The sequence below is a fragment of the Rhinolophus sinicus genome, chromosome 2, assembly GCF_057876585.1.
Source record: "Rhinolophus sinicus isolate RSI-liver-muscle chromosome 2, RSI-T2T, whole genome shotgun sequence".
NCBI classification, from domain to species: domain Eukaryota; kingdom Metazoa; phylum Chordata; class Mammalia; order Chiroptera; family Rhinolophidae; genus Rhinolophus; species Rhinolophus sinicus.
In genome coordinates this window covers 166195861-166219423 of record NC_142502.1, presented here as the reverse complement: position 1 = coordinate 166219423, position 23563 = coordinate 166195861, and the positions used below count along the sequence as shown (strand labels likewise).

General features: G+C 38.7%; 1 protein-coding gene across 3 annotated transcripts in view; it reads left to right on the top strand.

Annotated features, from left to right (window-relative positions):
- Positions 1-23563, top strand: part of CRIM1 (cysteine rich transmembrane BMP regulator 1) — a 185419-nt gene that overhangs the window by 126202 nt on the left and 35654 nt on the right. For 2 of the 3 annotated variants that reach the window (XM_019741906.3, XM_074331893.2), the window contains 4 exons: positions 9938-10066; positions 17805-17961; positions 20722-20843; positions 21987-22196. In XM_019741906.3, the coding sequence (XP_019597465.1) occupies positions 9938-10066; positions 17805-17961; positions 20722-20843; positions 21987-22196 (618 nt within the window). The remainder of the gene's footprint in view (positions 1-9937; positions 10067-17804; positions 17962-20721; positions 20844-21986; positions 22197-23563) is intronic. The other variant, XM_019741916.3, reaches the window with a different exon arrangement.

Genomic DNA, 23563 nt, shown 5'->3' with positions numbered 1-23563 from the left:
TTTCTACTTAAAATTTACCTTGGTTGCCGTTTCATCACTTTAAAAAGGTGTACATACATGGTGCAATTTGAGGCTGCCTTGGATCTGCTTTGGAATCAAACAAGGTAGATTTAATGCCTGTGTATGTATTTGGTGCCTACCATTTGCCTATGTCTGTGCCTTGCCCTGTGGTCAGGCCACCCGGTAGGTTGGGCATTAGTAGGAAGGCACAAACGAGATGGTGTTCTTTTTCACCTTAATTGGAAAGCTAGGGCCCTACATATCAGCTCACTTTTTGGAATAATTCAGGGACTCTCTATTTTATTAGTGAAGTTAAAAAATAACTGTTCAAAGATAATAAGCTGTCAGTTGGGGATGGCCTCAGGCCGTGGATGTTGAGAGGGATAAGCGAGCTCAGCTCTTTTTAGTACCATGGCTGCCTCTCTAATGCTTTCTTGGAACCAAGTGTAAAAAAGGTTCCACGGAGATTTTAGGCCAGATGAATTCAGTCTGGGGCGCTTCAGAGTGCTGTGACAGACACACTGAGATGTTATTATCTTAGTGAAATTCTCCCAGTATTATTGTTAAGAAAGTCCTGGTTGAACTCTCTCTTCTGGTTGACGTAAGTTTTAGATCACTGACGTTCCGAAGCTAAGATGTGCTGACCAAAGACAGCTCTCAGAGATGGGTCTTCTGGGTCCTCTTTCACCTTAAGAATGGCAGAACTACTGGTAAAGCTACCAAAATAGTATCAATGATACTGTGATGAGTTTGCCCTCAGCCCCAAAGATCCAACAAGGCCCCCACCATGAGAGGAAGAACGGGGTCGGCCAGGCACGCAGAATCATTGTTTCAGCTCACACTGGATAAGCCGATTACGCAGAGATTTCTGTTCTCTTTGAGACACCATGGACACAGTCGAAATGCGAAACAATGGTATCAGACTGTCACTCAGCAAATGTGAAAGGCGCCAGTGGCTGGTCACTAACACGCTCCAAAGCTTACCAGACCATATGACAGGACGTCATGGACCCACCTACATCCCAGATGCTTTTCATGTTATCAGTGGAGATAGAAAATGATGCTTAAGTTACAATGGACAGGGGTCAGAATGCTAAGCAGTTGTCAAGCATTTATCAGCTGAGCATTTGAGGCCTGCAAAAGGGCACATAATTCGTTTACTCAGCCGTCATCTGAGACCAGTTGTAGCTCCAAGAAGGCAGCATCACTGTTACAATAATTACAGCCACAGGTAATATTCCTATAACCCTTGTAATTTATAGACTAGTCCCCTCTTTACAATCTTAGTTGAGCCTTACAGTGATACTGCAGGGTAGGAATAATGAGTATTGCCATTTCATAGACACCCAGAAAGTTTCAGCATCACGTGTAAGATAATGAGAAAACGGGGATTCAAGCTAAAGCTTAACGTCTCCAAGTCCGTGTCCTTGGCATTGCTTCTGTTTAGATCCCTATCGTGAGAAGGGACAGGGTGAGGAAAATAAAGCCATGGATATGAATGTACTTGGTCATCGTGGTTCAGGTTCAAAAGCCATTCTTGCTCCTGGCTCCATTCTCATTGCTGAGATCCCGTTACTGTTATTCTGACCATTTGGGGCCTAGCCTTTGATCCAGGTTCTGTTCCTGAGCCTCTGCCTGGAATTCTGACCATATTGTTTGACCTCTGGAAAAGCCTGCTTCCCCTGGTCCATTCTTGTTTCCTCCACGTAAGGCAACTCTCCACTCAGAGCACTGAGCTACTGTCCCAGCGGCCTCTGCCCTCACGCTTGCCTCCTGCCCAGTCACATTCCCATCTGGGCCCTGGGCCCGGACCAGTGCCACTCACGCCCCCACTGAGTAAAATGCATGGGCTCCTCAGTGCCAGGCACTGAGACACTGTCACCAGCACATGCACTTTCTGCTCCCGACTCCTCTCTTCTCCTTCTGATTCTTGCCAGTCTTTGCTTCATCCTGAGGTAAATTTGCTGAGCAGTCAGCAAAAGTGCCCATCCTTCATCCAGTACTAGATGAGTTGCTGAATTGAGTGAGTGCCCAGGTATTTTCAGGACTGTTTTAATAAAGCTTTATTCACCTGGCACCATCAAGGTATGAGGCAGTCACAGAAGTGAATTCTCCAGGTAATTGAAATTTGGAGGGTCAGATTTTATGTTAAGAATTTTGGAAGACTCACAGTGCTTTGTGTACTTTTCGTGCCTTCTTCATCCAGAGATACAGATCGGAATTTCACCCATTGTAGGTACCTGACTGTCTCATTTTGGATTGCTTGGGTGTGTGGATTTTCACTCAGTTTTCACGATGAAGTATGTCAGGTTCACAATAGCCGTCTGATCTATAATAGCTTGCTGCTTCGATACCTACTATTGGCAAGGGACTGCCTCAGTGAGGAGGAGCTTGGGAAGTTACTGTTCTGTCCTCCCAGTTAGGAAATAGACACTCAGCCTTTTACAGGACAATACTGAGTTGGGGGCCCTTCTTCATCAAAAATGTACCCCGACTTTAGGTGCTCAGAAGTCTTTTTTCCCCTTTGTTCATTCATTAAACCTTACTATGGGCTAAGTACTGTGCTAGGTGTTGATGTTATAAACCATGAATAAACTATTGTCCCTCATGCGAGAACCTTTCCCCGCTGGTCTTCAGCTGTTTCTCAGAGCGCTGGGTTAAGATACCAGATTCTGACTACCTGACACCCTCAAGTTGAACATAGCTTTTAAAATATACGTATACACATATATTTATAAGTATGGCACATTATTTCCAGATAAAGTTTACCAAGATACATTCTGTATGGAAATTAACCAAAAAAAAGGAATAAGACATAAGACAAGTATAGAAGTTCCAGATTATTCTTGGAATCCAATCATTTTGTGAGCTCTTCTCAAGCTGAGTTCCTGGAAAAAGATATCCTACTCTATATAAAAAAGTTTTTTTAATTTGTCTTTTGTGGTCTTTTAATAATAATCTCAGAATCATACTACTGTCTTTTCCTATTAAATATGAGATTGGTAAAGGAAGAAAAATATGTCCAACTGCCAAGATTCCTTGGAAAAAGCATATAAAGTTAATAAATAGGTCTAAAGTAAATATATGATTGCTTCTCTATCTGACCATAAAATAATACAAATCTTGGGAACATTTTCACACCATTCATTTTTAAATAAAGAACTGCTCTGAGATAAGTACTTTAGAAGTTATAAGGATGTAGGTGTTGTTATGAGAAATATATACAAAGGAAAAAAGGATAACTAAATGTGTAGTGCCTGAAAGAATTTGAAAACTCCAACTGTAGGAGATATTTTTCCATGACTTAATGAGACCTTCTCAAATACACATTCATACCCCATGGAAATTCCCACTTCCAGATTAGGGAATTTTTGTATCCTCAATTTGTTTTTTTCTTATTGTCTACATTAATAGAGTTTTTCCTCTAGCTTCATTTGGGAAAATTTCATCTTTACAGTACTTCTCCTCCCAGCCTACAATTATGTTGACAATATGGTGATTTATTTGAATAGTTTTTTGACTAGTTATGGTCACATTTGAAAAACAGCTGCGGTAACAGAATGACATATGAAGACATGATAAAAAAGATTAGCTATCTCCTTTGGTTCTGTCTTGGCCAACTTTATCTTCAGTTTTATGGCCCTGGACAGGCTACCAGGAACTGGTGGGCTGTAGGAGTCCTGATATATTTAGCCATATAAAGTGAGTGAAGCTTTGGAATTTTCCCTCTCCTTAGATATTTACATGGCTTAACCAAGTCCAGCCTTGACCACCCCCACACACAAACAAGCAAACAAACAAACAAATATTAAGGAAGTAAGGTCCTGAGTTAGGTCTGAAAAGAGAAGATAACTGTTCATCTTTGTCTCTCACAATTGAATGAGCAGGCTTGTGAATTTATAAAGAACAGCTACATAAAGTAGCAAACCATTGTTCATGTCCAAAAGGAGAGGTAATAAGAGAACTAAGAGACAGATAGGGATAAGCTTTCATGTATCTTCTACTTGAATTTTTTTTTTCACTTGTGAAAGAAATGCAAGAATGTATCTGCTTTAAAACACTACTTTTTTTTTTAGACATTTGCCTATAGTGACGTTTTTCCTGAAAGACTTTTCTTCATGAACATGTGTGTATGTGTGTGCGTGCATGTGTGTGCGCACGCCCAGGTACTGGTATGGGTTTGTAGGAATCAAGGCTGCTGATAAATAGCTGCTACCCGCAGCCAGGCCCTCCAGACCTGCCACTCACCCAGACCCCAGCATGGTGACGGCACTCCCGGAGAAAATGGAAATCTGGACCCAGACCACCTTACCCTCCTGACAGTTCTGCAGACAGACCCAGGAGGGATGGCTCTGTATGATTCCACAAGTGTACTTTTCCAGAATTACCGGCCCGGTACTCAAGAGCTACTAATTGGCTATCAGCCTTTCCAGTGTTGCTAATCAGAAAGAGAGCTTCCCATATTTCTCAATGGACATAATAAGTATTATTTGCAAAAGATAAACAGTTCATAGTAATCAAGGTAGTGAGAAGAACCTTGTATGCATTTACTCAAAACCAGAGAAGTTCAGTGGGGTAATTTAATGCAGATGAGTCACCAAGTTAAAAGCATCTATTAACATTTTCGTTTAAGCTCCATCTACCTGAAATTTAAAAAAACAATGATTATATAAATTGTTTCAGAAGCAAGTTAACATTATTACTACACATTTTAAAATAACCGAAGGTCAAAATATATTCTTTTTTGTTCTGTTGTTGTCCCAAACATGTTAAACTATCCAATATGACGATAGCACTGATATTAAAAACTTGAAATTGACATCTTAAAATGTTGAATTTGAGTTTCAACTTCTTATTTCCCTTTCTCCTTTTTGGAGACTTTTCCATAAAACAAAATAATAAGCAAGAAAGTAGAGAGCTTAGATTTGCTTAACACATTTATATTTTCTAAATAATCAAATGTATGTTATTTTATGGTCAAGAGCTATGGCCTTGATGTTAGAATAATGATTTTTGCTTTAACTGTATACTCTTGACCAAATTAATTGTGATCGCAGTGCCTTAATATATCCCCATTGAATAGATAAAATTGCTCCTAGGAAATACTCGTGCGTCATTGTTAAATATCAGTGTGGTTCTAGAAACTTAGTGTCTAACACTGTCTAAATCCTGAAAAAGTATGTTTTCCTAGAAATGTTTTTACTGATAAGGGACTTGTTGGGCTTCCTAGGATATGGAAGAGATATTCTTCCCAAAATGTTAAATAAATGTGAAATAAAGAGCCGATATGTGTTTAAATACTGCATGTTATAATAGGTTTCCTTCCGGAATTTTGTTCTCTAACACATGGGATAAGAATTGGAGGCTGAACATCTGCACTCCTGACACAATCCTAAGTGTTCTTGTAAAAACAGCTCTTCTGGACAGTGTAAGGTACTGAGCGAGTCATTAAAAATCACTGCAGAAAACAACAGGTTGAGGAGAGTCGTGATTCCCGCTCAGATGCAGAGTAGGAAACAGCATACTGGATGTAGACATAACAAACACCCGTTTTTGTTCTTTATTGCTTCTAGGCTCAGAAAATATTTCTAGAATTCTTCTCCACAAAGAAGCTGTTCCAGGGTTCCCTTTAGAAATAGTTGTAGCCAAAGACAATGAATTCCTGCAGTTTCAAGCCTTCTTCCTTTGGAGGACATTAAGGTATTTCTTTAATTCCTCAGCTGATTCAATACAAGATGAGAATTTCAGGGTGATCCTGTAAGCAGTTTGACTTTCCCTTCACCAAATCCCCACCGTTGTGCAAGCGTTTTCCTCATTCTCCTGAATGAGGCCATGCAAGACCTTATCTCACCTTTGAAAGAAGCCCACTAACACATCTCTGCCCAACCATTTTAAAGGGGGACAATTTTCTGTGTTCCAAGCAACAGGCATCATATACAGTGATGCATTGATGTTTCCAAAAGTCTTAGCAGGATCTCAGTTCAAGTGCTAATCACCAAACTTGTCAAGGACACGGCATCATCTTCATCATTCTAGAAAGGCATGTATTCTCTGGCGTATCATTTTAGTACCATACCCTAAGTAATATAAGAGCACGGAATGTAGGATTTAAATAAGAAACTTCTGGCCTTTGGACCAAAACATAGCAGGATATTCTCCATATTCAAAGCACTGTTTCATAGACTAGAGAAAGTGTAGGATGGTAACAATTCCGGATCCACAAATTTCAGGATGCTCTTACAAGCAGAATACACATTTCCCATATTTCACTGACACTTCCTCAAGATTATTTATTTGGTTTAGAAACAAGCATACTATGGTACCATGATTCTGGATTCTTTAAAATGATCTCTTCTCCCACTGAGAACTTCTTCCTTGGATAAAAACTATGTGAAAAATCTAGCCAGCTCTTGGTCATTGTTCTTGAAGGACTGTAAATGTCATGTTGATTTTAAATGTTCTAGTTCAGGATGGTATCAAATATGTCTCACTTTGGAGTTCACTATTTGGCATAGGAAATTGAATTTTAGTATTCTCATAGCACTTCTTTCTCAAAAAAAAAAAAATGCCCTGATGTTAATAATAATAGGACCGGGTCTGAGATAACATATTCATGTATTGGACTGAAAGCAAACTCAGATCTGTTTATGGGAATACCAAAATTTTTTGCCAGATAATTTATAGTTGCCTATTTCTGTGGTAATATTGTTCTTACAGAAATCTAATACAGATATGGCCTAACATGGTAGGAAACCAAGCACTAAAATGTTAAGAGGATGCTGAAGGGAATAGAATATAATGTATGACTTCAGATAAAATGTTAGGAGACATCTAGTAGCCTGTATATTGTCTATTACAAATCAACAGTTAACTCCAGTGACATAGGACAACAGCAGTGAGTACCCCCAAAACATGCATCACCCTCAACAGGCTTTTAAAATTTGTTCCAGTCTGTGTTTGAAAAGGAAAACAACACTTGTTTATTAAATACAATAAAATGAGATGACTAGTGTTAAAATGTTTTTGTTTCTTTTTAATTTAGACTTATATTTATATTTAATAGCTCACAATGAGCGTTGTTGTGTTTAGCCTAAGCTGTTGATGGGGAATTGAATAGTTCCAGAGTAAATTGGTAATTTTCATGAATGAATGTTTGTTGAGTTTCGAGGTTTTCTGTGAGTTCTGTTGAGTTTTTCTGTGTTTTGGTATTAAATAGAGAGGGAGTCAGATTTCAAAATGTATATAGTTCCCAATTTCTTCCATCTAATGTACATTCACAGATGAATGGGGAGATAGAAGTTTAGAAGCGCAAGGTAATTGTTTGATTCTTGCATGCTACACATCGTCGGAGGCCTAGTAGATATCCAATAGGACTTGTTTTACCTAAAATATTTACAATGCAGCATTGTAGGACCAGCACCTACTAAACAGCCCTTCTGTGTACTTTTTTTTCATTGTTAAACTGAGCAAAAGCTGTTATCCTGAATGTTATAGGGGAACATATTGAATGTATATTCTGGAGAAGCAGGTGCTGTGTACGTGTGTGACTGTACCTAGCTGAAGCAGCTGTTTGGATGAAGCGTGGGGCTGTTCACATCCTCAAAAAACCCAATTATTTATTTATTTTTCTTTCTAGCCAAAGGTCATAATCCTAATCCCAACCAATAATCATAATATGTACCCCGTATAGCATCTACATCACTAATTCTCTTTAAGTCTCTAGAATTCAGTGAAAGTAAAATTCCATACTGCCCTATGATTATTACGCTTTTTCAGTGTCAGTGTGGTCTGCCTAAATATTTATTTTTCCATAATATATCTTCTGAAGGCAAAAGTTTCTCTTACACTTAACTATCAGTAAAGAGCACAAGGTTTTGGTCTATGCAGATAAGCTCAGGACATTTCTATACCTGTAAGCCATTCACTAAAGCACTGGACGTTCAGAATCCATTCCTGGTCCTCGCTCTAATAACTCTCTAGGACGTAGTCCTAATTCCTTCCTCGATAGGATAATCTGTAGTGTGGTTCACGTAAACATGTTACAGGCCCTCTGCTCTGTCTTAAATTTGTGCTTAGAATAATTTTGACAAAACATTGGCAGTCTTGTGGCCGACGATTGAAATAGAATCATTATTTTGGGTGGCTAATAAGAGTAGTGATAAAAGAACTATACAGGTTTCAAAACGAAAGATGCTTATGGTAAATTTTAAGAGAATGTAGGAAAGCGGCTCTACTGTATTCAATCCATTATGTCGTACTACTTGCCTAAACTTAAGCTACTTGTTGATGTTTGATCTGTCAGAAAGGGTACTTTAGTCATTGAAGGAAATTAGAAATTTTATAGCAATGAAAGTGTATATATAAATTTTAGGGAGATATTCTCCAAACTGTGTTGTAATAAAAATAGAGAATGTGCTATATACCCTCTTCATACGTATGTTTACTGGGAGAATGCTGAGCAAAACATCTCTTTAAAAAGTTGTATTGCCTACTACCTGTGAAGAGTTGAATCACTGGCCCCTTTTAGCAGATGGATAGAAATGTAGAACTCTTGATCTTAGCAGTGGCAGCTAAAACACTTATTTTGGTCTCTCTTCCATGGTAACGGGAGATGAAACTTGAGACGACAGTGCGGACTAATGGATAGAGTGTTGGACACAGGAACCCCTGTTCAGTTCTATTCCCAGCCTGCTACTGGGTTGCTATGTAAACTTAGATAAGCCAGTTACCCTGTCTGCACCTCATATTTTCCATTTATGAAAACATAGGTAGAGACATTCTGTACTTAGCTCATCAAAAGATGTTGTCACCACCAGCTCACTCGGAAGAAGTTCATGGTATCCTTTGGTTGAAAAGAGACTGCAGAAATACTGTGGTGTCTCTGTTCCCTTTGACAGAGCCCTAACCACAATCAGACACTATCTACACCATCCCTTACCAGTGCCCTGCGAAACAGGTACCATTGCAGTGGACTGTGTATTCCACGGAAGCTAAGAGTGTGACCGTGGGGTCAGAATGCCGGGGTTGCAATCTTGGGTCTGCCACTTCCTAACTCAGTGAACTTGGGCAAGGCAATATAGTGGCTTCCTCATCTGTAAAATGGACATAAGAACGGCACCGATCTCATTGGAGCGTCACGAAGTTTGAAGGCAGTAATGAAGAGAACTGAGAACGTTATGTATAGACATGTAAGTGTGTAATTACTCTTACTGCCTAGAACAAGTCTTCGTTATGAACCTGGCAAGGAAGGTAAAGCATCACCCCTACCTTGCTTTCTTCTATGCGCTTTTTCCCAGAATGGCTGTTGGCTCTTCCTCCCAAATGCTTGTATCTCACTCTGCCCCTTTCGTAAGCGCTGGGCCCTGAGTATAAGCTACTTGTCAAAGTTACCCGTTGTATCATCTGTAATACTTGAAGGACTGTCACGTAAAAGATGAAAGAAATCCAGATGTTTCAAACTAGTCTCCTAAACATCTCTGATTGATTAACTTCATAAAATATGCTTACAGATTTCAATGGAGAGCAAGATAATTGAAAGCGGTGTCTTGATTATTATAAAAAGTAAACAGAAAACAGGAAGAAGAAATAGAAGAACAGTTAACAATTTAAATGGAGTTCATTTTAACCTCTCTAATCTGCTTCTGTAGTGGTGACCCTCAGAGAAGTGGTATGTGAGGGTACCAAAAAATGTGTAAGTTGCTCGAACATAAACAAATAGAGATTTAGGATTGTCAAAAATCTAAATAAAAATATTTCTTTTTCATAAAGTTAAAGACGTTATGAAAGTACAAAGTTTTAGGATTTGTACTTTGAAATTATTGTTTTGAAAATTATTGATTAGTTTTTATAACTTACTGTAGTGTGGGATTTAAAAGATTGTATAGCATCTAAGAGATAATCATGTTCCATTGATTTTTTTTTCTCTTTTTATTATTAGAACCAACCTACATCACAATTGATCCACCTGCATGTGGGGAGTTGTCAAACTGCACCCTGGTGGAGAAGGACTGCATTTATGGTTTCAAACTTGATCACAATGGGTGTCGGACTTGTCAGTGCAAAAACAGTAAGTATACAGAAGACTTTTTTTTTTTTCCCCGAGCTTAATACGATATTATCAAAGCATATTATGTGATTGAATATCTTTTTCATTCCTGTTCCTGACATTCCCGTAGCAACCTGAAAGAAGAACAAAAAAATTATACTGAACACAAACAAATACATCATCATTTGGGGAAAAAGAGCTGCTCCTTCATTCTGGTTTTCATCTTCGTTTCTTTGATTTCAGATGCTCCTTGATATCCAGCTGCATTGTGGGTACAAGCCCTCAGGGCTTTAAATATATCTTTCCAACCACCCAGTTGGGTCTCTCGAACAGCTTTGACCGGGTCCCATCCAGTGACAAGGAGGGCACCCACCCAGAGGATGTCACATTCCATATATGGCAGCATAATCCTTAGAATGTCCTTCACTTTGTTGATCCTAACTCTCCTCCTTGTAGATTCCAATCATGTCCCCAGGCCATGACCTCTGAAACTTGATAGAGTGTATTGTATTTCTTACACACACAAACCCCAAATTTGTTCAAAATGGTTTTGAATTCCCCTAGTTCTTCTACCAAAGTAAACATCTTCAGTCCCCTCAGCCATTTCCCAGGTGACATAGTTTCTGGAAGTTTCTTGGTCCTTTCCATTTTTAACACACAGTATATCATTGTCCTTATTAAAAAAAATGTGGCCCAGAAATAAACAAACTACTCCAGAATTTTGTCTGATCGGTGCAGTACTATTGTGTGGCCTAAGTTTGAATTAGCTCTTTGAATTACACTCTGTTGGCTTATACTTATAAGTTTATAAGCAGCTAGATCCACTAGATGTGGTGTTTTTGTTTTTGATTTTGTTTTTTAAATATTAGCGACTGTTAAATGGTTCTCATCCATTCTGTATTTGAACATCTGATTTTTTTTTTCAATGCTAGAAATGCAGGGCCATATTTAATAGAAATTATCCTGAGAGTTTCATGCCATTTGCCAACTAGTTGGGATGTTTTTGAATCTTGATAATGTGATTTCATACTTTATCTGTTCCTCCCGCTTATATTAAATAAGCATAACTTACATGTCCCCATCTAAAACACTGAACTAAAATTAAGTTGTATCGAATGGAGAGCAGATCCCTGTAATTCTAAAGACCCTTCCTGCTGAATAACATCGGACCCTAATCCTCACTCCTTTGGTGGAATTATTTAGCAAACAACATGTCAGCTCCATCGCCACAAGGAAGTCTTGAAACCCTGGGCTCGTATCTTATCTGAAATCAAAATACATGATAGTTGCAGCATTCCTTTGCTGGAAACCCCATTTTAAACTTCAGGTGAAGTTAATGGGGCATGGCTGGTTCTTCATGAACCTATGCTGGCTCCTGGTGGTTGTTGCTTTCTTTTCTCCGTGTCACAAACCACCTGTTTAACCATTCTTCCTCCAGAATTTCCAGTGGTGAATGTCAAGCTTCGTTTCTGTAGTTTTAGAATCCTTTGTCCCTTTAGAATTGACAGTTGGCCTCCTGTAGCTTTCTGAACTCTTTTTGCATTCTCTCTGATCTCTCCAAACATAGACAATGCGTCTGTAATAAGCAGGTTCTCTGTGAGCCTCTGGGTATAATTATCCTGGGCTCCGGGACTTGGAATTACTTAATGGAGATAGAGGCTCACTTTCTGATTTATCAGTTATCTTGGGCTTTGTATTCCTCTTAACCTTAATTGGTCAACACTTTCTGTTGTAAGAATGTTTTCACGAAGCAGACAGATACAAAAGAGGAGTCGAGTAAGTCAGTTTTCTCAATTACGTGTTATCACGCTACCTGCCTGATGGAGTTAGTACTAAAACAGTTTGTAAAACTGTTGCTGTGGCTGTGGGTAATTGCCATCTTTCAATTTTTCATTGGCCTCCATCTAGCGGGGGCTGTCCTGCCTTCCTACACTGACTTCTCTGCAGAGGTGGGCCAGTCACTGTCACCTATCCATCTGCCTCTCGTTGCTCCCTATGGAAACCCCACTTCATTAGGGAGCTGCTTTGGCAGCCACATGTGTTTATTTAAATGGCCAACTTTGGTTTTTTGATAAGATATTAGTGATTGTATTACGAAGAGTTCATATTTTAACACCTCTCATCTCTCTTGAGCTTTACATCCTTTCCGAGCAGTGCACTTACATTTTTTTTTCCTGAACTTTTTGAAGTCTGTAAATATAGACTTCATTGTGCTTAATCACTCCACCAGCCACCTTCACCTGGGCTTTGCTGTTACTAATATTTTGGCCACATGGTCGTGCTTTCATAAGACCCCCTGAGCCCTTTGTAGTTAAAGTCAAAGAAGCATTTCCATCACTTGTCATCAAAGCACGTCAAAAACATATCACTAGCTTTCGGCAAATTGAGACTGTTAGGAAAAGTCTGCTCTGCCTCCCTTTGTGTTAGTATTGCATCCTGTGGCTTTGTAAAATGTACATTCCCACATTCTACCTGCTTTGCTCCTCATTGCATTAGCATGAAGTATGTACAGGAGACTGTTGCATTTTGTGTCAGCAATTTTTTTTTTTACATATAAAATATTAGCCATTCATTTTTTGCAAATTTTAGGGATATCTAGTCTTTCTTTCTTCCCTCCTCCCTCTTTTCTTCCTTTGCCTGCTATATATAAGCACCTGTCAAGTTCAAGGTACTATAGTAGGTGTTCATGCCATAAAGACAAATAAAACACAAGACCTGCCCTAAGAAATAAAAATCTCCTGTACCCAACATGCTAATAAAATATCATCATTTTAAGCCAAATTCTATAATGTACCCAAGTACATTCTATTAAGAGAACACTTTGGTCCTGTGGGAGAACCCAGATACTCGTTTACACCAGAGTACGGAAGTTACTGATCCGTCTCACAGGGCTGTGCTCGGTACTCAGCAGATGTTGGCTGACTGAATGAGCAGCCAACTATCAGAATCAGGGATGCCACTGGACATATTCCTTGTATGAGATCTCCTCCTGAGGTCTTGGCATTCTGACCATGTATCCATTTCATCATACTAAGATTATTGACCTAGCTTTGTCTCTTGCCATCTCACTGCCACCATATACCTAGAAACATAATTAAATACTAACTGGAATTTGTTAGTTTCTCTCTATCATCAGACATCTAGTCGTAGAGCATTGTACTCTCACCCCCTCCCAGTAGCAATCCTGATTATTTCACCGGTTTGGAAGCCATACCTTTGGGAGATGAGTCAGATTAAACCAAACTGCCAGATCTTTGGTTGTCAGATTCTTGTGGCTGTACGTACCTAACTCTCCTCCCAGGCTCTGGCATCAGACTGACCTATGTTTGGGTGATCACAGATTACTTCTCCGGGTCCCTGTGTACTCATCTGTAAAGCACAGATAATAATACCTAATTAATGGATTATTTTGAAGACTAAATGAACAAATGAATGCAAAACTAGTGTTACCCCTGACATATGGTAATTGTTTACATGATAGCTGTTTTATAACAGATCCGTTTCTGAGTCAGCCCAAGCTAGTTGACGTGGAAAGCCCCCAGTTTCCCCTCCTTTATTCCAACACTAACCTGCCTTCGCTTTTCATGTCCTCTGAGGATAGTCACACAGCAACTTTCCATTTACCTTTTAATTTTAACTCTTAAATATTCTGGTTCTCTTTTACCCAGTTTTGTGAAAAAAGAAAGCTCCTTGTAGTGAAGGATGGCATAACTGTGTTCTTTTTCCCATTGCGGCTACTTGATAAGTATTGATTTTTGTCTAGATTTCTCCCTTACATTATTTTTCTGTATTGCACCAAAAGCCTGTTTCACATGCAGTGGTCCTAACCATTTATACCTAAGTTTTTTGTTAAGGATTAGACCTTGTTTATATAGACCACTGGCGATTTCTTAAAATAAGACCAGCACCAAGTAAATATTTCTCTTTTGTTCATTGGTTTGTTGTTTGCTCATTCATTTTTTTCTCTTTCATTTATCTAGCATTTGGGTATCTACTATATATTAAACATTAGGGATATGAAAAAGATAAAAATGGACCTTATCCTTGACTAATGTTGGTGATATTGGTAATATGCTAATATCGTTATATTTCAACATAATTAAGCACATTACAGATTGAAAAAGTTAAGCACATTTAAGATTGGAAAAAAAAAAAAAAAAAAACCCAGTAGAAATAACACCCTTCAAAAGTACATGGAAAGTACATGACAAAGGATTCTTTTGTTTGAATATATTGTATTGTTGCTATTTTAATCTATAATAAATACCATTCTTACAACACTGCTAAGCAAAGTAATGCATCACGGGCTTACAGAGAAATTTAAATTATTTTAAATTTTCTCAAGGACATATTTAAAATTTTAAAAATGTGGTAGAAAATGTTTAAGTAAAATAGCAACAAAAATTAAAACAAGCTACTAGTAACCTAACACTGTTGGTACAAACTATTAATAACATTGCTCTTTAACCAAAAATGTTTGTTTCTGTCAAATAGACATAGCACACATTAGCTTACTTTATGAACTATATGTAGTAAATGATACCTATATGAATTAATCTTTTGGCATCTTATTTTTCTACATTTTTAAATCAAGTGGATTTGACTGGATTATTTGTAGCTTCTTTTCCAGTTTTAACATTCTATAATTCTGGGAATTAATAATGCTTTATCTAGAAACTGATGAAGACATAGAAAATTAATGGTAGCAGGGAGAAGATGCGTTCGTATTTTTCATGAAATATATATCTGAATCAAGCACCTAAAGAAGGTTGCAGCATCAAATACAGGGAGGCAGGCTCCTCGTTTTCATTTCACTGTAACTCGAACACTTAATCAGGATCACGGTTAAGACCACCGTTTGCAGTGTTGCATTTCTTTATTTAATAGTCTCAGGAACTTCATGGTGTTCTTAACTGATAGCAGATTGGTGGGACTTGCCAGTGCCCAAGTGGGAAGTATGCAGCAAAGAGGTGTAGCAGGATTCTAGGGGCACCTGTGCGTTGTGTTCTCTACGTAAGTTACATGGTATTCGTTTATAATAAAGCGTGAGTGATGCTCCGTACAGTTGTGCCACAGCTTGGCCCTAGGAACAAACAAATTTTTTTCTCCAGAGTATACAGAGTTTATTCCTAGCAGCTATATGACCAGCCATAATGTAGAGTTCCTTACGTTGCCATTATTTATCACTTTCTCTTCAATGGAAATTACCCCCATGGATTAGAAAGCATTTTTAGATCACAGTCAAGTCATAAAGCTGAAAAATTATGAACACAAAGCCACCATTCTTTCTGTGGTTGCCTCAAGTAAGGTACTGAAGCTTTTCAAACAAACTTATAACCCCCCACCCATGTATGAATGAGATTTTTCTAATCTGTCTATTCTGTTCTTTATGTAAATGTTTGCCTTGATGATATATTTATCCTAAGAAAAGTCCATAATTGTTACGTGGATCTAGGACTGCCTTATAGTTGGTCTTTAATGTTCTCTATTTCTGAGCCAGGAGGTGGTATGTTTAGATGCTTAGTAAGTACCAGTATTTTTGGAAATTTTCAGTACTAGCAGAGTAAGCTTTTTCATCCTATTATTTTTCTGTTAATATGGCAGCCTAGATGAGAGTGGAGGAATAAATAACAAGAACATTGATTGATTCATTTATTCAGCAAATCTTTATTGAACACTCACTCCTTGCTAAACACCAGGATAGTTTCTGGACTGTATAAAAAAAAATAGGTCCCCGTCCCCACCAGAGAGCCCCCTTCTTTTGGGGTACACAGTGGGGATAGGCCCAGACCACAGCATGCGGATGAGCAATTCCAAGTCAGAGCAGCATGGGAGCACCCCACCCTGGGTGGCATAGCCTGTCTGCTGTCTGTGAATGCCCTTATTTTTGTTTAAACATAGCAGCCTTTGTTTGAAATTCCCTTCTGTTGCAAAGCAGAGGTGGTTAAAGACAAATTTAGTTTTTATCACATTTTTTAAACTTAGTGATGCAACAGTCTTCTTTAAGGTTGAAAACCATGCTAGGTTAAGGTCTATGGAAATGCTCCTTTTTTACGGGACTAGAAAAATTAAGGCACAGCGTTGCACAGACTCCATAAGCTTCAAGGATGCTGACTCCGGGAAGTTCTTAGAGTGATTTTAATTCATCTATTTCCCAACCTAATATACTCGGTGTTGTGACTTTAAAATTCTTGTAATAGGAAAATGAGCTCACAACTTAGATCTCAGTATCAGAGAAAGAAATGTGACTATGAAAATCTTTTCCCTTTTTCATCATTCCCTCAAAAATGGTAGAGAGATAAAAAATAATGACCTTGCAAGTCACATAATTACAAATTTTTAAATGAGCCATTTAGAATTTTGCTTTTGAGGATGCAAATTAGTAATTAGTTGCTTCACAGTGTAATATATGACCTATGAGGTTATATTAGCTACATGTACTCAAAGGTTTTTGATAATGACAACATAGAAAATTGTACCATAAATCACACTGTTTTTGAAAATAGTAAATTAAATGTTTGAGTATTACCAGATAAGAGGCATGAAAGATGCTGTCTTAAAATATTTGCGTAAAACATGAGCCCATTTCATCTATTAGTGGTAGTTAAGGTTTTATTTTAGATTATAAAACCTGTGTGGAAGGGACAAATGTGTTCCTAGCAACTTAATGCATCATTTATAATATCTGTGCTTAAAGGATGTCCAAATACAATAAAGAATTATTTAGTATTCCAACAAAAATCGTCTCTGCTTCCCCATCTTACCAATCCATGCAGAATAGTACTCAAACATTGCCACTTTTGCCATCAGAATCTGTCTTTCAAACTCTGCCGTTAATTTAGACAAGTCTCAAATTGCTTTGGTTATATTACGGAGCACGCTTTTTTTCACCTTAACATTTTATTCCCTATATTATGCTATTAATCCCTATATCACACCTTTAAAATCTTTTTAGAAGACTTCTATTAAGCTAATATGTCTAGTAGATTCTTTTGCCACTCCCCATTGCTTCTTTTCTTTTTTTCCCTTACGAAATAAGTTAAAACTGACCAACGGGACAGTTTAAACATTTCAAACAGTGGATAGTTAAACATTAATGTAGATATCTTTTGACACATATTTTAGTCATTTAACTAAGTGTATCCAAATACCTATAGCAATAGGAAAAAAAAATCACTAAATGAAACACTGAATATTTCACTTTTTATCATGTTATAAGAAATGTACTTTTTAAAGAAAGGGTAAGACATCTTTTATGCTGCATATAATATGCCGTATTATATGATAACATCTAAAACTTGTAAGAGTAAACATTTTATGAACATTTAAGAACATGCATTATGGGCATGTACTAGAAACAAAGTAGATAATGACATTTTAGGCGTAATTTTCTAATTCTCTCATTTTATCAATAAGTAGTTAATCAGTAGTTTGAGGTGACTAATAAGAACAAATTTCATGACAAACTTCACTCAGTCTCATCAGCCTGCTTGCTCTTCAGCACCCAAGTAGAGTATACTTCAGAAGTCTGTTTTTCAGAGTTGGACTTTATTTTGTGTATTAGTATCAAAACATGGAGTTAGGTTGTGATATCCCTGAAATAGCACGAACTATGATTTTTAACCATTCCTAATGCTATGGTAGAGCTGAGAAATTCATATCTGTGGAAGGTTGGAAGACGAGGGGAAGGTATTGAAGCTTCGATGTGTTCTGTTCTGTTCATCTTTGGAAGAAACATGGTGTCCGTGTGTCTTCACAGGGGAGGAACTGTGTACTGGCCTCAAACGAGCCTGCAGCTTGGACTGCCCCTTCGGTTTCCTAACTGATGCCCACAACTGCGAGATCTGTCAGTGCCGTCCACGGCCCAAGAAGTGCAGACCCATAATCTGTGACAAGTATTGTCCATTTGGATACCTGTACGTATTTCTGAATTCAGAAGATCTATTCTTCATTGTCTCTAACTTGGTGAATGAATCAGTGGTGTGCTGAGTCCAGAAGATCTGTGCTTGTTTTGTTAGGTGAATCAGAAAGCAGGGAAAGGGTGGTGTCTCCACAGATAAGAATCGAGTTTTACTCTTCTCTTTGATGAAGGTGGGTCCTTGTTATGACACTACCCTTGAGGCCTGTTAACGTGCAGCTTCCCCATAGCAGGGGCCTTGGGACATTGAGGGGGGAATGGAATTGTCATGAGGCCCCAGTCTTGTGTTACACTTTTCACAACTGTCCCATTGACTCCTTTTAATAACTTATTTAATCCATACTGAAGATTAGTTGACAGGAACTCATTTGCAATACTGAGCAGCCTTACCTGCCATGCCTTGGTTGCTTACCTTAGTACTAATCTACAGTTCATATTTTTTCTTTATGTAACAGTAGATTTTATGGATTTTCTTGGAGCTAAGGACCATAACTTGTATTTTCAAATATTCTTGATTGAACCAAAACCCATGAAATCATGTTATTCCAGGGGGTAGGGAGAATAGACACTTCACACTTATTTGTTTGTGTCTGAATTACCATCTGTTTCTGCCTCCATATCAAGTTGATCCCTTAAAATAAATTACCTCTCAGAATCTTGCTTTATCATTCTTTCCTTGGTTCCCTTACGTTTTAGTCTTTCTGCCTTTTCAATTTGATACTTTTATGTAATACTACCAATAACAAGGGACTTAGATCCATCATCTCTTGCCCATTGTGTTAGAGTCATCGTTATTTTTCTACTTGGAAATTCTAGTTTAGCAGGGAGGGAGTAATCTTAATTCTAATTTTAATTGGGTAAGTTGGAAACATTCTTAAAAATGTCGCAAGTAAGTTAATAAAGCATCATTGTTCCTAATCCTAAAATATGACTATGATACCAATAATTGTATAGTTATTGCTTAGCTTAACTGCTAAATGTAGAATAAAGCATTATCATGATAGTATTAATAACTCCCACCACTTGCTGCAGTATTATGACAGTTCAGAATCAAGGCAGCATTCAATTCCAACCTTCCTCTCAGAGAGAAATCTCTTTGAGGAATGTAGATTTCACTTTGTATGCCTGTCAGTAAGCATATTCACGGAGGACCGAGTGCACCACAGTAGACAAATGAGTGCTGCATCAGCCAGAACAGTAGCTGTGTTTCAAGGACAGCCTCTGAAGGAGAATTCTTGGCCAGATACCATCTGGGAGTATTAGGATGAAGGCAGCCGTTGGTGCCTCTTGTATACACATGCTGAGTGGATGATTACTGTATGTAAATGCTTGAAGAAGGGAAGGAGGGAGAAGTGGATAGATGGATGAACGAATAAATGAGCGAACAAACAAATCAGTTAAAACCTTTGTAGGTATTGAAAATGACACAGTGTATGACATGGGTATGAATAAGTCATTTAATTCCTTGCTCTTGTTGTGTTGACATAAACAAGTAGACCATTACACCTAGCAAATTGTAGTTTAATTGTCACGTGGGCAGTGGTTTACCAAGGGTTTCCCATAGGGCTGCCTTCTTTTAATTTGTCCAAGATGAGAAAGAACAGGGATTTTTTTTTTTTTTTTTTAGTTGAACAGCCACTTAGGGCTACTTGGGATAAAACCTGAGGGTATAGTAACTGCTCCTGTAAACGAGATATTGAGCCTGAAAGAGGACTCAGTCCTGTGGCCAATGGACAGAAAAGCAAAGGAAAGTTTGAGCTCCTTTTATAACAGGCAGTATCATTCTTGTAGAGAAAAAAATGAATTGTTTAATTTTATCTTTATGATCAACATAACATTTAGGCACTGTAGCTTATTAAAGGACAAAAAAAAAGTTTATCCAGCCTTTTTCCTTCACCCCATATGCTTTGGTCATACCCCACGGATGGAGCATTGTTCAATGGATATTCTTTTCTAAGTAGTGAAGTAACTACTGGACATTGATTCTAAGACCTCTCTAGGCTTTTATTCTTTATCAATGTTTGTGTTGCATTCCAGGTCTATGGGTCCTTAACTTCTATCTTCTATAAGTTTCTGTAGCCATCTCATTAAAATTTTTACTAGTATTTGAGATTTCTAACAGATCATGGTCGTGGTAGGAAGCCTGTAGCCCTGACAAAAGAAGGACCTTTGCCCCTAATGCTAGTCTCCAACAATGACCAACAGTATATCCTTCTATTCATGGAATTACACATTCATCCTTTTATATTGTAGTACCACTTACCGTAATTAAATCAACAGTTACGTTATTGGGATTCTGACATTTACATCCCAGAAGCACATAAGTACTTGAGCAATTCTAAACCTTGGCCATGGTGGGGGGGAGGGAAAGGGGGGAGAGTGGGGTGGTCATGACCACAGGGAGCTAATTACACATCACTCCGGGAGTTTTTTAGAGCAGAAGTCAAGTCATTCTGCTTAATAATAATATCACTTCAGTGACCCTAGGTCTGGTTTTTGTCAACAACAGCCACAAAAATCAGCCAGACACTGTAAATGATTAGCCAGAGACCAGAAAAATTCTAAAGCTCTAAAACTACTCTCCTTATTTTTGAATGGTTTACTCAATTGTATTGACCTTTGAACATTTGTGTAAAGGTCTGTGGGCTTATATACTTAAACTCCAGCTCGCCATCACTTCAGTGACCCTAGGTCTGATCCTTTGGGTATTATTTGAGACTTGGATTTTCTGACCTCTGACAAAATTTTAATTATCCAGGAAGAATAAGCACGGCTGTGACATCTGTCGCTGTAAGAGATGCCCAGAGCTCCCATGCAGTAAAATCTGCCCCTTGGGTTTCCAGCAAGATAGTCATGGCTGTCTTATCTGCAAATGCAGAGGTAAGTGTGAACTCATGACCCTCCCCCTCTCGGAGCAACCGGGGACACAGAAACAGAACAGAAGGACATCATGTAAATGAAACAGTTTACGTGATTGCTCTGTACTGTGACACAGTTGTCCCTTCCTATGGGGCTATCTGTTTTCCTGGCATCTCAGTAGAACAAAAGCTCACCATAGAATTTAAAGCAAGCATATAATGGGTAAGCACCTTGACCAAATGAATCACTTCTTAGCTCTTCAGTTTTACTGTCTCAGAAACTTGAGCCTAAAGCATCTTTATCTTGACCTCCATAGAGTCTCCCTCTGTCCCGCAGTGGATGGATACAGTTAATACAGCAAAGATCCCTTTTCAAAGCCCCTGAGGATAGGAGTGGATGAACAGTTGGCTCATGTACTTTATGGTAACACAGTTTTGCGTGAGAATGAAGACAATTGCTGATTAAGCACATGGCAGCCTAGAGCTGTGTATAGGGGCAAATCCCGGGCATACCTTTTGCCTGGACCTCCCACTCCAAGGACGTTCCTGAAGCCGTGTGAGCATGCTCTCTGACCACCACCTCTGCGCTTACCCGCTCTGGCCCAGCTGCCCACACCAGTATGTTTTAGTTGTCAGCATGATCCACAGATTAAGCAATAAAAGATGCCTCAAGTTTGTTCTGTTTTTTTTCAAAGTTGGACAGTTATCACCTTAATGGTGTTTTCAAGAGGTCAGAGTAAACAAAGATCTAATCACTGCTTCAGATGATCTGCTGGACAAAAATCCATTAGTTGCCAGGGGCCCAGAATGTCCCCATTGGGTGACTTCTGGAGTGATTATTCTGCATATATTAAACGTGTAACCCTTGCTATGAAACCAATGCTTGTTTATTATGTGTAATGAGAAAGTAGAGTGAAATGAGTAAAAATACACTAGAAGCCCACCAATAGGACAGAAGTGTATTTGCAGGGTTTTTTTCCAGTTCTCCTTTTTTTTCAAAATTGAGAGCCTATTAACTTCTTTCATGAGCCTTTTCCATGTAATGAACTGTCCCTTTGGAGACATGATTTTTGGAGGCTGGGTAGCATTACCTATAAGGACATAATGGGCTGTTTGTCATGTGCCGTAGCTACGTTTTTACCAAGGCTGCCTTCTGTCTGTCCAGAGGTCCCTGCTTCAGCTGGGCCACCCGTCCTGTCAGGCACATGTCTGTCCATGGATGGCCATCATCACAAAAATGAGGAAAGCTGGCATGATGGGTGCCGGGAATGCTACTGTTACAATGGACGGGAAATGTGTGCTCTGATCACCTGCCCGGTGCCTGCCTGTGGCAACCCCACCATTCATCCGGGACAGTGCTGCCCCTCATGTTCAGGTAAAAGCTGGCTGCCATCCTGTGCGCTCCCTCAGCAAATGATTTCTGCCTCGCAGGGCCTCATCCCATCTGGGACTCTGGGGGAAATGCAGGGGACGACCCCGGAACATATTTCAGCTCTCCGTGGTTTTTGTCAACGCCAGCCACAAAATCAGCTTGGCGCTAGAAGTGATTAGCCTTCAAAGACCAGAGAACATTCTAAAGCTCTAAAACCACCCTCCTTATTTTTGAATGGTTTACTCAGTTATATCGGTCTTTGAGCTACAGTTGTCTGAAGGTTTGTGGGTTTATGTACTTCAATTCCAGCTTGCCATTTTACAGATAGTGTATTAAGACTGAATATCTTAGTTAACTGAAGGGGAGTGGTGGTAATTTTATTCCATAAAAGCTCATTATTTATAAAGTAATATTGGAGAGGGAGAATTATTGAAGTCTGTGGCTATTACTCTTTTTTTAAATTAATGGATATTTGGCATTCTTGCCAAATAGGGAAATTTAGAGTGACCACACATCCAAAACATTCAAAATCATAGTGACGGTAATCAAGATAAGTTACTAGAAGAGCAGAAGAGATATAACTCCTGGGGATCTGAATTATGGTTATCAATAACTGTAATTACTATCGTACTACCTCATCAAGTGCTTTTTATCCAAAGAGCTCAACACAATTTTATATTTAGTATTTCTTCCTCTGTGCAAGCTGTTTTGAGTCAAGGAAAACTTGAGTTAGGGAAAACTTAGGCTGTTTTTCATTTGAAAAACAGACACAGAAAGATGAACTCTCTTACCCAAAGTAAACTAGTATGTCAGCTGGAAGGCCAGGGAGAAGTGAAGTCTCCCATTCTCACATCACACTTCTTTTAAAACTGAAATATACTGTCAGATTTTCGAGTCATGATTATTTTCTCTCTGGTCAGTCCTGGTCCTGTATCTCCCTGTGGACGAGTCCATTTATGCAGTGGGTGCAGTGAAGAACCTGAGGCCTGGTCCTTTTGCAGCAAAGCAGCCCAGGTGGGAGGGAAGCATGGCTGGCCAGGATCTGCCTTCAAGGATACTTGAAGTCCTTTCAGCTCGAGAGTCTACAACCTCAATAACTATTAAGGGATAAAAACGACAGGCAGTTCTCATATCCCTATAGAGGACCAGATTACAGTGTTTGTTTTGTTTTCTTCCCCATAGTTTAGTCAGATGTGCTCTGTATCGAAACTATTTCCTTTTTCACATGTTTTGCTAGTTAAATATGAAAAACCACTAGCATCCACTGAAACAAAATAAATGAGCGGTTTGATGAGACAGAACTCTGTCATGACTCTTTGGGGAAGAAAAAAGTGTGTTCCAATGAAGACCCCTTGCTTTAATTAGAAACA